General features: G+C 35.6%; 1 protein-coding gene across 4 annotated transcripts in view; it reads left to right on the forward strand.

The window, feature by feature from the left end:
* LOC135216406 (uncharacterized) overlaps positions 1 to 3,786 on the forward strand; it is a 33,653-nt gene extending 29,867 nt beyond the window's left edge. For all 4 annotated transcript variants that reach the window (XM_064251696.1, XM_064251697.1, XM_064251694.1 and 1 more), the window contains exons 24-27: positions 278 to 439; positions 879 to 975; positions 1,322 to 1,429; positions 2,387 to 3,786. In XM_064251696.1, coding sequence (XP_064107766.1) covers positions 278 to 439; positions 879 to 975; positions 1,322 to 1,429; positions 2,387 to 2,550 — 531 coding nt within the window. In that variant the 3' untranslated portion in view covers positions 2,551 to 3,786. The remainder of the gene's footprint in view (positions 1 to 277; positions 440 to 878; positions 976 to 1,321; positions 1,430 to 2,386) is intronic.
* Positions 3,787 to 15,436: the final 11,650 nt, after the last annotated feature.

A 15,436-nucleotide genomic window follows, 5' to 3' on the forward strand; every position in this document is an offset into this window, starting at 1 on the left:
AAATCTGCAAATATATGTGTGTGTGTGTGTGTGCATTATATATATATATATATATATATATATATATATATATATATATATATATGCATAGCATATATATATATATATATATATATATATATATATATATATATTTATAAAATCTTGAATTTTTATCGGGTTACTTGCACTATATCTTAATCAGGTTGTTTGAGAATATTTACGGACAGAATTTCATATGTGTAAAAAATAATTCCACTAGAAAATTTAGAGTATTCAACATGCAATTCTACATCAGATACGCCGAGCAGACATCGTAGAAGACAGTGGTAGGAGCATGAATCCTTACGTTGATATGGGTCAAGTTGAAGGCGCCTTTGTGATGGGCTTAGGTCTATATACATCAGAAATCGTCAAGTTCGACGAAGAAACGGGACAAAAACTGTCGAATGGTACTTGGGTAAGTCTTTGCCACGGCCATTTTAAGTATCTTCAAAAGCACAACAAAATCTAGTGCCTCTTGCTATTCCGCTACTGCCATCATATTTCACAAGATAGTCTCCTGTCATGTTTAATGCAAGTAGTCCAGATGTTATCTTCGATATAGATTATGATATGCATAAGAAATGAAAAATAATGAAATTTAGATATGTCTGAGTGAAGTGTTTTATTTCAATCCTTGTTATTCCTAACATAAAAGCACACTAATCGTATTTTGCCATCTGGTTAATCAATTGCGAAAGGCATAGTGCAATTATATACCGTGAATGTACCAGACATGATGCTTTATTTGAATCACAGTAATCTTTATTTGATAATAACACAATAAAAAGGTTTTACGGTTGCAGATAGGATTACTGAAAAACACGAAAAGCATTAAACTTGATATTTTTTTGCAGGATTACAAACCTCCTACTGCACTCGACATCCCCGTTGACTTGAGGGTGACTCTGTTGCCCAATGCAACGAATCCCCAGGGAGTCCTCAGCTCGAAAGGTAAAAAAGGAATAACCTGATAGCTTTCTGCATTGTACTTGCCTTGCCGAGAATCTGTATCCAAGAAATGAGCAATATTGTAGTAGGTTACTAATACAATATATTATAACTCATTGTAGTAGGTTACTAATACAATATATTATATCTCATTGTAGTAGGTTACTAATACAATATATTATAACTCATTCTCATCTTTTGAAAAACGTTCTTGCCATGATAAACAATGGAAAATTATTTTTGGCTTGATGTCCTTATTTCAAAGACATCCTAGGTCGGAAATTTTTGCTTATTAGCATAAAACTGCTCTCTATCTCCATCTGCATTTAAGATCACTTCTATTCCACAGCAACTGGTGAACCGCCACTATGTCTGTCATTTGCCTTTGTGACGGCCGTTCGCCAGGCGATAGCGGCTTTTCGTGCTGACGATGGGCGAACTGATTGGTTCCATACGAGTAAGTAAATACTTATGCTTATGATTAAGTAACCACTATAATTAAGAAATTTGCATCTACTAGAAACTGCATCATCACTGAAAAGAAATGAACAGAAAATACAGCAGATCATCTTCTTAATCAATATTGGTATTGGATTTTATGCCAGAATTTCATATACTTCCATGTTTTTGAAATACGAAAATGGAGGATGAAATCTTTTTTCATCTTTGATCCATAACATATCAAATGATCTCTTGCAGAAGAATGGGCTAGCCTGAACTGTAGGCTCCTTTTCCTTGCTGATAAGCCAAATCGCTCATATGCCTTAAATTTTTTGGAGTAAGGCCAATATAGAAATAAAAAATGCTGAATGCAGTACACGACCATTCATGAAGTATATTTGAAAGAAGTTTCCGCATGCTTTAGGGTTACCATGCAGCGCCATCTATCTTAGCCATTCAAAGAACTCTCTAAACATTAGGGCAACTGGGCCCTTGGGCACACCAGCGGGAAAATGCACCAGGAAAGGTTTTAAAGTGCATTGATAAAGTCAGGATCCTGGGTAAAGTAAATTATCGACGTAAAATGGTTATCATTGTTCCACTGGTTTATAATTATGATGCAGTCACTAAAATATGGCGCATTAACCTGGAGTTCTATGATAACCGTTGAAATCAGAAAAGATGACAGAAACAATCTTTATTCAGGATTTCTATCTTTGTATAACTCCGTACAAGAATGACTGTATGAAATGCTCTTGTTAGCAGGAGATATCTCCTATTTTAACTAAAGGAAAAGAAAAATAATAGAAAATGCATAAAGATTAATGGCCAGGTCAACATTTGCACAAATATTATGTCAATATTTATTCAACCTTCAACCGTAATAAATTAGCCTTCAATGTTTGCTATTTGCTTCATTAATATTTTAGTTTCCTTGTTGTAATGCAATTAAAACTACATTATTTTTCCGTAGATACACCTTTAACTGTAGAGGCGGTTCATCAGTTGTGTGGAGTCAGACCAGACCAGTTCAGCCTTGTGACACCAGCAGATGAGGTCTCCATTGACGATTTCCAAGTGGTTGACATAAATTCGATTCCAGAAGAAGAGAAAGAAGATTCCTGCTCACTTGCTTAGTGAAATATATATATATATACACACACATACACATAGGGAAACTGATGTTTAAACATTTAGATCTAAATGTTTAAAATTTTTTTAGTCCACTGCATTACAAAAGTTACCACAGATCTTTCTTCGAATAGCAACTCTAACTTTATGTTGTAAACTAGTGAAAGTGTGAATTACTAAAATCAATATGGTGTTGTAGAACATATTCAGAATTTCATACCTGCTGCCCTGAGGAAAAATTAACTTTTTGAATTACAAGCACCTCATTAAAGAGTTTAGTGAATATACAAAGATATTCTAGTATTTTTTTCATAATACTACAGTAACATGCTAATGAAAAATTGGTCCTATTTACTTTTTTCTATATTTCATCATAAAAAGGTGTTGTCATGCGTATTGACATTATTCCAAATTTATTTTCTATGGAGTAACTAATATAAGCCTTCTAAAATCTATGGTTTCATATATTACATAACGGAAAATGGTTGTTTTAAAATGCTCTTTTTTTTTTTACCATACAGAAATCCATTCCAGAATGTCCCTATTTGAGTAAGCCACAGTTTCTTCATATTTATTTACGCGACACTCTGAACTGGATTATTGTTTTTCAAGTCTTCAGTAAAGCTCTAAAGTTTTGTTTAATTTTACATTTATGGAAAAAATAAAAGGTTTACATAAAAAATTCTTGGTTATCACAAATATTAACATAGCCAAAAATATGCTCATGCCCCGTAATTTATCATTCTAGATTCTCTTATATTTCCACTTTTCAGAGTTGAGCAGCATCCAAGGAAGTATAAAGGACATTTATATCTTTCTTCCAGTGGAATGTTTAGTTTTTAATGCTTCTCATCTTTTTTGTATTTTTGGGTTATATATAAATGCTTGTTACAAATCTTAAAAGAAATTATCATATTTCTGTCACATGATTCTCATTTTGCGGTCCGGTCTTCATGCTATACGTAATGCTTCTTTATGTTAACGAATTTGTAGTTACCAATAGTTAACTCATAATTTATGTCTTATTACTTTAATTTTTTTTTATTTCTCAGTCTTTTTATTATCCACTTGGCTACTTCCTTAAAAGTAACCAGTGAGTTGTCATCATTTAAACACATCTGATCCACCTGTAATTACTTTTCCATCAGTTATAACATACGAGTAATGCCATGCTATCTAGTACTGACTTGATATGTTTGTCCAAGAAATTTAATAGGTCCAATAAAGGTGTATTATTTGTTATTTATTGAGTATTATTATTTACAAGAGTATTTTTTATTCAAGAAAGTGAACCCTGGTTTTAGAAATCAGAATTGTCGGCAATTCTTCTAAGAAACTAGAAATACTGAACCTCTATATACATATTATATATATTATAATAGACCTCTATATACATATATATATATATATATATATATATATATATATATAGTATATCATATACATATTATATATATATATATATATGATATATATATATATATACATATATATATATATAGATATATATAATATATATATATATATGTATATATGATACTATATATATATATATATATATTATATAAAAATATAATATATATATATATATATACTATTATAATATATATAGATATAGATATGATGTATATATATATATATAGTACACGTGTGTGTGTGCGTTATGAAATATATTGTAATAAGCTCTTTACTTCACATCGAAGCATGGTATCTATCTATTTAAAAAACAGATGTCCACAAGGACCTTTAGAACTTAAATAAGCTTTTTATCCGAAGGAAAGAAAATTAAAACGGAAAAATGCATATTATATCATAGCAGAAAAGAATATGAATTCACTTGCCCATGTTTATTTGTATTTTAAATGGTGTCTATATACTTATCAGCATCAAAGATTCCGAAGGTAAGTTGGTAAATGAAATAAAAGAGAGAAAAGCAAGGAAAAAAAAAACTTTCTTCATTCATATTAATGCATCCCGGAAAGAGGGGTAGTGCACCTCACGCGGTGCACTGTAGGCATTCTTGGAGGGTTCTGGACTTCCCTCTGGCCTCGAGCCTGCAAGTACATTCCTGCCGTATCTCCGTTCATATTCCCTCCCTCTCCTAACAAATATTTCATAGTGTGCGACTGCGAGGTTTTCCTCCTATCACACCTTGCATACCTTTTTGCTCTCAACATCCCTTTCAACGCCGAATGACCTCATAGGTCAGAGCGATTAGCCCTTGGCTTGATTTTGTATTCCATCCTACACTCCTTTCTTTCAAAATTATAGAAGTCCTCAAAGAAACAGTCCATAGACAACAGATATCTGATTTTCAAACAAACAGGGCTTATTATTATTATTATTACTGCTAACAACGAGTTCGGTGTTCTGATATCTACTGAGAAAGAAGCTGTCCACGTTCCCTAGAACATTTTATCTGTTTGAACATAATTTTGCGTTTTCCAAGTTTATCAGTTATTTTTTCATAACCTGCAAAGAGGGAGTAACTGGAAAACTAAAACTAATACTTAATACACAGTAGTGAAGATGACAAGAGCTGTAAAAAAAAAAAAAAAAAAAAAAAAAAAAACACACTCATGTCAAGATGATCAAAGCAGAAAACTGGACAAAGGTACAACGTTGTACGCCCAAAGCACATAGAGGATAACTGTACCTTTTATGATGTATTTTACGTAAATTAGAGATTATTATTATTATCATTATTATTAAATAAACGAACATGCATAGTTACACAGAATGAACAGAATTAGGATTAACTTGCTAAGCAAACTTCCTCAAAATGGACCTCCAGATGTGGAAAAATAAGGACAAAGATAAAGGTAGTCAAACGGAGATAAAAAAATAAAAAGGGAAATGAGAAAAGAAAAACGAATCAGCATACCGATGCATGCCAACAATACATAAATCGAAAGCAGTTGAGAAATAAAGCTATAAATTTTAGGGCAAAGGGTCTGGAACTTTAAAGGAGCATTACTTTGTATCAATAACCTTCACTAAATCTCGAAAACTATTTCACAGTTTTATAGTGAAGAGAATGGTCATTCTTTTTCTTTCAGATAAATATGGAGGAAACAAATGAACGCGAAAATATCCCACCTTCCAACAGGAATACAAAACAACAGTTATCGTTTGGAAATAAAGCAGACTACAAAAATAAATCATTTCCTTTTAAAACCTGCAGTTATTGCCTACAAATAAACCAAATTACTTTTTTTAAATCACATCATTTTAAACTGCAGATACAAATAAAGTAAACTACTCAACCTTTAAAAAACTGGAGTTACAAACAAAACAAAGTACTCAACCTTTTAAAAACTGCAGCTGTCGCCTAGAAATAAAGCACAAAAATCACATCCTTATGAAAACTGCAGTTATGGCATAGAAAGAAACCAAAAATAAAGAATCACGTCCTTTTAAAAACTGCTGTCATCGGTTAGGAATAAAGCAGACTACACGAAAACCACATCCTTGTAAGATCATATCCAGCAGAAATAATGAAGAAATTATTGAAAGGAAACTTGGCAGTAATGCTGATCAACAACATTCCCAGCCGCCTTCGATTTATGAAGTGTTTCTGGAGGCAATGTGAGGGTTCACAATATTTCCTCAACATGGTTCAGTCATAAATCTCGCTCCCTCCCGCGAGGCTGATTCGAGCACACTCACTCTCCCGGGAGCAATATTATTTTGATTCCTCTCCGACGCAGCAACACCACCAGTTTATAGCATGGGACACAGCCAAGGAAAGCTACATTCCCCCATTTTTTGGGGGTTGGGGTGGTAGGGGGGGACACTGTGGACGGAGGTGATTGGTAAAGGGATTAGAAAGATCAAATAAAAGCGATGAGAAAATGAAAGGGTGGACGAAGAGATATCAAAATATAAGGATATGACGAAACTTGTCCTTAAATATTTACAGGAATTCAAGATGGATAAAACAAAAATTTATCCAAGGAGAAAGCACGGTCTAATTTTTTCTTGAAATTATGTGGACGTATTGCACTAAATATTTACCGAGGAATGTGGTACAAAAGCAGTGTTCCTGTTTGTCTGGAAACGATTTTTTTATGGCCGAATTAAAAAAGAAAGAAAAACACACACACACACACACAAACAAAATGTATAAACAAGTTGTGTCCTCAGGCCAGTTTACGAAATCTGCATACTCTTCGTTGGGAAAAAAACTACAGCCTCCTCTGGTAGGGATATAAATCAATGCACGTTTACGCATACACACATATATGCGTGTGTGTGTTTGTGTAGGTATATATATATATATATATATATACATAGATATATACATATATAAATATATATATATATACTTTTGACTTCTGCTTCCCTATCCCGGCCTAGAACAGGATCATCAGCAAAGACTAGCCATTCCACATTCCGATCTCTAACTAACTCTCTTATCCTGCAACTTTGCATGCACCTACATGAACTGTCCCTTCTCTGACTGCTTGCATCACTACTAGCCATACAGGATATTAAACAGCCAAGGGGCACACATCCTTGTCTTAGGCCCAATTTTACACCAAGCCAGTAGCTCTCCCTTTGGCAAAATCAAACACCAAAGTCAAACACTTGCTTCATCAAAAAACATTTTAATCGATCTCAACATTTTCTACTTTAAACCTCAATCCTCAACATTCTTCTCATTGTATCTCTGTCGATTCTATCAGAAAATATTTATAGGAAAATGTATGCCACATACATCTAGTGTCTAAACCTACACCGTTCTTTATTTTTTGTGTGTAAATATATAGCTTGGGTAGAATGCTAATTATTTTCTGAATACCGATAATTATCATTTTAAGAACATGAATGACAAAAATATAAAACACTTTATAGCAAGAGACGAAGCAGAAATTAGTCAAAGAAGAAGAAAAATGTCAGAGACCTTTTCTGAAATAATTTCAGGGGGCATGCAACCGAGATAGATTTATTTCATGTCTCCTGCTTTTATTTCCATGCTAATTATGAACTGCGCTCCAGAAATAGCATTGCATTAAACACCATATAAAAAACTAAGACAGGAAGGTAGTGGTGGTGGCTAAAGTCGTTTTCATTTATAATGCTGCTTATTTATAATCATGCAAATTTTGCAGTTCTCTCTCTCCTCTCTCTCTCTCTCTCTCTCTCTCTCTCTCTCTCTCTCTCTCTCTCTCTTAACGTATTTTGTAAACATTGATTATACACTGCTGTTGATTTGTTTCTATTAATAAGGTATTTCTCCTAATACCCAAAGACTCCAAAACACATCGATCTACTTATCTATTATTTTTAGATCTACTTATCTATCATTTTTAGATCAAGTATATTATTCGAGGATTTTCGTTGACTCTACGATTTTTCTAACTGCGCAGTCTTTGTACGAGTAATTTGTATGGATTGTGGAACCTACATGTTATGGAGGATTAACTACTAAACTCCCATTTTACGATTAAAGATGACTGGAATCCACATGAACTCTTCGCTGTCAATTTCCGTTTCAGCGCTGGATGGCATGTATGCCAAAAGTCTATATCAATCCATATCAATCAAACCCTAAGGATTAGATTTTTATTTACGTGACTAGGAACCAATTGGTTACTTAACAGCTGGACCTACAGCTTATAGTGGGTTCCTTACCACATTATATCGAGAAATGAATTTCTAATCACCAGAAATAAATTCCTCTGGTTCAGCGGGGAGCGAACGCGGGCTACCATATTGATAGGCGAGTATGCAACCCACTCTTACACTACTGAAAAACAAAGGTTAAAGAAATTACTTAGTATATGATAGGCTCTAATAAAAAAAAATACATGTATTTGTAACTCCAGTTTTTACATCGCGATAGGTCTTTTAAAGACTTTAGGACTGTATAGATCTTTAACATGACTAAAATCTTAACTAATATCGCTCTCTCTTCCTACCCCGACCTCTCTCTCTCTCTCTCTCTCTCTCTCTCTCTCTCTCTCTCTCTCTCTCTCTCATTTATATAATTATCATTACCCTTTTACAATAAAATAAAAGTTACTATGGGTTTTCATTCGACTCTGCAGTTAGAACAAGAACATGCTTGATGCATTGCAGCATCATGAAGATGAGAGAGAGAGGAGAGAGAGAGAGAGAGAGAGAGAGAGAGCCTGAGCCTAAAAGACTGGATTTATTCCTCAACCAGATTTCATGCACCTCTCCCTATTCATTTCATAGATGCAAAGAATTTGACCCGGGGTTAATTAAAAAGAACGGCTAAAATTTCATGACGAAGTAGGGTGCCCCGGAGAGAGAGAGAGAGAGAGAGAGAGAGAGAGAATGCTAGTTACTGCTCTACTCAGTTCAAAATTATCTGAAATTTTGCCCCCAAGATGCAAACCAGGTTCGAGGAAATTAATGGTTTTGTATTTTGGATTTCCCATATTGATGGAGGTGATGAAGATATTTATTATGTCTGTTATGCGCTTTTATGTACTTCACATCTCCGGAGAGGAAATTAGAGAAGAGGAGGCCCATGATGAAGGAGGATTGTGGGACAATAGAAAGTAAGCATTCATGGAGACCTTCAATATATTAATATTTTGAAAATGGAAGTTTGTTCTTATGTCGAGAGAATAAAAAATATAAAAAGTATCCCATGTCCTATGCGATCGGATAATTGGTGTAAATGTGAAAGGAGGAGGAGGAGGAGGAGGAGGAGGAGGAGGAGGAGAGAGAGAGAGAGAGAGAGAGAGAGAGAGAGTTGTCACACGGTTGCCACTCCTTTCAGCCATATGCCAGTCACATCATCAATGTCATCGCATTGTCGGTCGGGTAAAATTCTGAGCGGTAGCTTTTGCTCAACAGAAATTTCAATTTCATTTTCAAACAGCGTTACAGTTTTCTTCCAAATTACCTTTTAGACTCTAGAGAAATTAAAATAGATTCAGGTGTCCTGGCTATAATGATTTCAGCTGTATAGCAGACTGATTAGCTAATTGTGACTTGGGAACAATGTAAGTGACAGAACAAGAATTTTGTTTGTTAGAAATTGCACGACATCAATTTTCCCTGTGAAGATCCCTTAGACTTTCACTTAAAAACGTGCCACGTTTTATTCCCTTTATATCAGAAAGACTGCGTAACTGTCATTAAAATGATTGAGGATTTCAAAAATTTTATTGTTGATAGATACAAAAACCCTCTTCAAGGATCTGAACCGCTGACCTGTGATTAGCCAGGCCAAAGAGAAAGTTTGTCTTTATCATCCATTTCCAAGTGAGGTTGCTTTCTTACGGTAACAACAATTAGCATTAATGTCATCTTTATTTCCATTATCAGTATTACTCTGTGATCCGTGTGATGTTATATTACAATAAATTGCCCTTTTTCGTATTCTTTTTTATTGTTTTCCTTCGTCTTCAACCTTTAATTAATAACGTCGACAATTCTGACAGCTCCCAAATTTGAGACACAATAGGACCTTGGTGAGTAAGCATCACTACAGCAAAGAGAATGAAGGCAGAAGTCCAGGAATATAACTTTTAAATTTTGAGCTAATATCTTTCTAGCTGAGATTTTCATCCGCCTTGCAGATTCCTTATTAGTTTTTTTTTCTTTAATTAAAGAGTAAAATGGAAAAGATAAAAAACTGGATGGGTTATTAGTTTATATATATAGACATTATATATATATATTATAAGATAATATATAATATATATAATAGGTTATTTATATCATATACATCATATTAACTACTTATTATATATAATATATATCAGGGTAACATGTAAGTATGAAGTGATCAGAATTACTTCCGCGGTTTAAAAAAATTCTCTGTTCATTATTATTATTAATATTAATATGAACTTGACTTGGACCGCTGCCAGTTATAACAGCTGCAAAGTAATATTTGACACCTCAGACAGCAGCTACTTTGGCAGAAATAGGAAAGAGATTATGTGATACCTTTATGTCATCGTCGGACTCACCATCCCTCCAATAACATCTTGTTATGATCGCCCACGTTAGGGTAAATTGCCTTTCTCATGTCAAAGAGCGAGAAGTGGCAGCAGTATTTGCGATAACCGTAGTCTTTGTTGCTTTGCTCCGTATGAGTAAGTGGGTGTCATATATCTTGCTCAAAAAAAAAAAAAAAAAAAAAAAAATTGTGAAACATGGTTAGTGCATGAATGCATTCATCTATTCATTATAAAAGCAAATCAGGCGACGAATCAGTAAGTAAACAACGTGTAAATAAGCAACTAAGTGATCTGTCAAAGATGTTACATCCCGCTTCTGTCTAACTAGGGCAATGCTTCGTGATTCTCTCCTACTTAGTTATTACAGTTTCTTCTGAGTTCCATTTTCTGGCAGCCTTCTTGTTGCAACCACTTAGGTCATGACTCAATCTTATTTTTATTTCTTTTAATTTACTCCCTCATTGTAGAGTTATCATTATTCAGGATACGTACATAGTATTCCAATGGAACATTAAAGGTATCATTGCATTGCAAGAAACGCTCCTCTGGCCACATGACCTTGCCATCTGCGATTCAATTCATGAAGACTTCAGAACCTTCTCGACTTCATCGATGCAAGTTACAGATCAAATCATACCCGGTCGCCCGAAAGGGGGCCTTTCTTTCCTGTGGCACAAATCGTTAGACAATATGATAAAGGTGATGACCTACAGGAGTGACAGATTCCTGGGGCTTCAAGTGACAGTAGGGAACTCTAAAATCCTAATCATTAATTTTTATATGCCATGGGAAAATAACAATAATTTTGATCATTACTGCATGATCCTAGGGGAGTTACACAGTATTATTCAAGATTCTCCTGCTGATCATATTTGTATAATAGGGGACCTTAATTCTCACCCAACAAAACAATTTTATAATGAACTTACCCGCTTCTGTCAAAATCATGCTCTCCAAATTAGCGATGTAATGCTCCTCCCTCCCTCCTCCTACTCATATGTACATAATAGAGCGGACGCTATTACAACTTCCTGGCTGGGCCACTGCATCACATCTCCACAACTTCATGATTCTATTATGACCTGCAATATTCGCTATGATCTTGCAACGGGTTACGATCACATCCCATTACAGGTGTCATTCAGTACCCCATCCCTCCCTACCGTGAACCCTCTAACTGATCGCCCACCAGCGGTAAACTGGGATTTTAAAAACCACCAGAAAGCTAGATACTTTTAGGGCGACCACGGAAACCAGGTTGCGGTCAATAGTTCAACCGGCAGATGCCTTACTTTGTACTAACGCAAATTGTAGAAATGACCACCACAGGAGGGATCTGAAGGAATTCTATTCGAACATAATCTCCGCTATGCTTGCCTCGGGCAGGACTGCCTATAGATTTCGTCAAGGTAATTCTCGTAATATACCTGGATGGAATGACTTGGTTAAAGATCTGTATACATACTCACGAGAAATGTTTTTACTGTGGAGGCAAAATGGTAGCCCGAGGGAAGGACACACTGCATTACTAATGAGACAGGCGAGAGCGCAGTTCAAACTTGCTCTTAAGCACTGCAGGTTAAATGAAAAACAACTAAGAGCCGATGCAATGTCTAGAAACTTAGAATTTGGTGATTATCCTCGTCTTTGGAAAGATATCTAGTCCTTAAATCCCAAAACTAAAAAGCTATCACAGAGAGTAGGGGAAGCAGTCGGAGACGAAGCTATCGCAAGTATGTGGGGCGATCACTTCAACAATATCCTGAATTGCATAAATGATCAAGATTCCCGAAGGGATGTAGATAACCTCCTTGCTGACAACATTCAATTTCATTTTGCAGATCGTATTACGCCAAGTAACATCAGCGATGCCATAAACAGCCTACCTAATAATAAATCGCCCGGCTGTGATGGCCTTCCTGCAGAGGCTTTCAAATTCTGCCATCCGATAATTTACATTTTGCTAGCTGCCCTATTCAATGCGTGCATAATTCACCGGTTTCTTCCAGACTCCCTACTCTTAGTTAACTTGATACCATTAATCAAAAACAAACTAAATGACGCAGTTGACCCTGGCAACTACCGGCCGATTGCAATCACAACGATCGCATCGAAGATACTTGATTCGATTCTTCTAGTGAGACTTCTCCCCTTTCTACACACCACTGACAACCAGTTCGGGTTTAAAACAAACCACTCAACTGACACCTGCATCTACATACTGAAAGAATTGCTGAACTACTACCTATCATCAGCCTCTCCTGTTTTCCTGTTTTGTAGATGTGAGAAAAGCATTTGACAGAGTAAACTACCTGAAGCTCTTCCTGAAGCTGCATAAGAGGGGCTCACCCCTGTATCTAATTGGCATTTTACATTGCTGGTTCTCCACACAGCAATTCTGTGTCAAATGGGGTAACGTATTATCGTACACCTTCGGCTCCCTAAACGGGCTTCGGCAAGGGGGCATTCTCTCTCCATACCTGTTTAATACGTACACAGATGCCTTGAATGTCAAACTGAACTCACTCCCAATCGGATGCACCGTCAATGATACACCTATAAACAACCTCTGTTACGCCGACGATATGGTTCTGATTTCCCCGTCAGTGCAAGGTCTCCAACGACTCATCGACGCTTGCCGCCAATATGCAGAGGAATTTGATATAATCTACAACGAAACCAAGACCCAGTGCATGTCGCTGCTCCCGAGATCGCTTAAGCATATTGCAGAACCACAAATTTTCCTCGGAAACCATCGGCTGGAATCTGTGCACGAATTTCCGTATTTGGGTCACATTATCACCGACGGCCTAAAAGATACGGCAGACATTGAACAGAGGCGTCGTAAACTATGTGCAACTGGCAACATGATTGCAAGGAGGTTTGCCTTCTGTCACCGAGACGTGAAACTGCTGCTCTTCCGCATTGTTGTGCACAATGACATTCTGAGACGCCTCACTAACACTCCCCGCTACCACTCCGCCACACAGATGTTCATAGAAAACCACCTGGACAATTTAAAAATCATTGTTAAGTGAACAATGTCCAGTCTGGTAACCCGAGTGAGAAACAGCATTAATTCGCTCATACAAAGCATCCCAAGGAGTGAAGCAAGAAGAAGATCTAAATTGTGGGAAAGATGCGAAAATGAGGCCTTTGTCCCCTAAAGGACTTAATCTCTGTACTGGCAAGATGTCATCTGCAGATTTTGTCATTATTACATTTATTGCTAATATTTTAATTTTTCATTATTACTGTGATTACTATCAAGTTAAAGTTTTTTACATTCAATTTTTGTATTTAGCCCTCTGGACCTGACTACTGTAACCACCCAAGGTCTCTAGTTGAAATTTAAGTTATATAATCTGTGCACTAACTGTTATAACTCTCAATGCATTTTTTTTCTCACCAATATTATTACTGTTATTACCAGTATTATAATTACTATCTTTTATGCTACCTCAGCTATTTTGTGGATAAGTGCTGATTATTCATTTTTTTTATCATGTTGTCTCATGTATCTAGATTGTGTATGTTTCTGTCTGTATTTTGTATATTCCATGTATATGGCCCTGATCTGAAATAAAGGATATTATTATATTATTATTATTATTATTATTATTATTATTATAAAATTGGGCCTTTCAATCACGGAGTCAGTATATTCCTGGCAGAGAACCAGAAAATGTCGGGGCAAGGTTCTATGACAAGAGAATAGACTTGAAACTATAAATCAGTTTCAGTTATTTGCTAAAGCTTTCTGTCGCCCTTATGTCACTTTTATTACCTTTATATTTTGGAGGTCTCTCCCACCGCATGCTTTACCTGAATCTTGGGTAATTTGTGTATTTAATGACATCACATAAACTTCTCTCTCTCTCTCTCTCTCTGAAGGGCAGATTTATTAAATTTCTTTAACTGATATCATTTGGACCCCTGTTTCGTTTAGAGGGACACAAGGGTCCTTCTTTCTTTTTGGGGTTGCCATGTTACATTCACAGGTAAATCAGCAACACTTGAATGACTCGGCACCTTTGAATCACCTGACAAGGTTTGGAATTCTCTTTGTTTCCTAAGGTTATTACAACTTTCATCTTTCAAGAGGTTGTTCTTATTCTTGGTTCTTAATCCTTTCCCCTACTCATTTCCATAAAATCTGGGCAAGATAAGGGCACCAGGTTCCCAATACAAATGAACTTCACAATAATAGAAAACAAATTTAGTGGACGTGAGGAAAAGAGCAGAGTTATTGAAAATTTCAAGAAAGTGAAAATAATATAAAAGCGAATTAGGCGAAAATGGTAATATCCTCAGCAGAAATTGGGACAGAAAAGAGGTCACTTATAACAAATAAGGACAGAGAAAATTGAGATAAGTCTTCATTTAAACTGAAGCAGATAACAGGATTATGAAAAGTGGTAGAAATGACAAGATATAAAGAAAGCACTAAAAAAGCCAGCATAAGATAAGACTGAACAGTCTGTCTGCATAGCCTGGTTAGAAATAATAATGATAAAAAAAGAGCGAATGAAAGGGAGAGACAGATTGGCATAGCTGTTATAAATGATACATATCTTTTGGTTAAGAAAGACTGAGAGATGCGGAAAGATTTGGAATGATGAAGTAGAAAAGGTTAGAAAAGTGTTGGACAAAAAATTCATTCCAAGATTTGTGTTTCCAATGTAGTTGAATGGAAGGCTGACCAATATAATCATGATATGATTCAGTCTAATCTCAAGAGGAAGTCGAGTCACTGGAAGAGTATGAACATTAGCCTCCCCCTTCTTTATACTTCCTTAAAATGGAAAGCAAAATGTTTAACATTTTATTTCCCACAGAGCATAAAATCAGTGCCAATTTTCATTCAAGTGCATTAACCTAACGTACTTGAAATTCCATTGAGATTATTTACCACATCAATGCTAGCCTCAATAAGGGGTTTT

Source organism: Macrobrachium nipponense, chromosome 6 (assembly GCF_015104395.2).
Source record: "Macrobrachium nipponense isolate FS-2020 chromosome 6, ASM1510439v2, whole genome shotgun sequence".
NCBI classification, from domain to species: Eukaryota; Metazoa; Arthropoda; class Malacostraca; order Decapoda; family Palaemonidae; genus Macrobrachium; species Macrobrachium nipponense.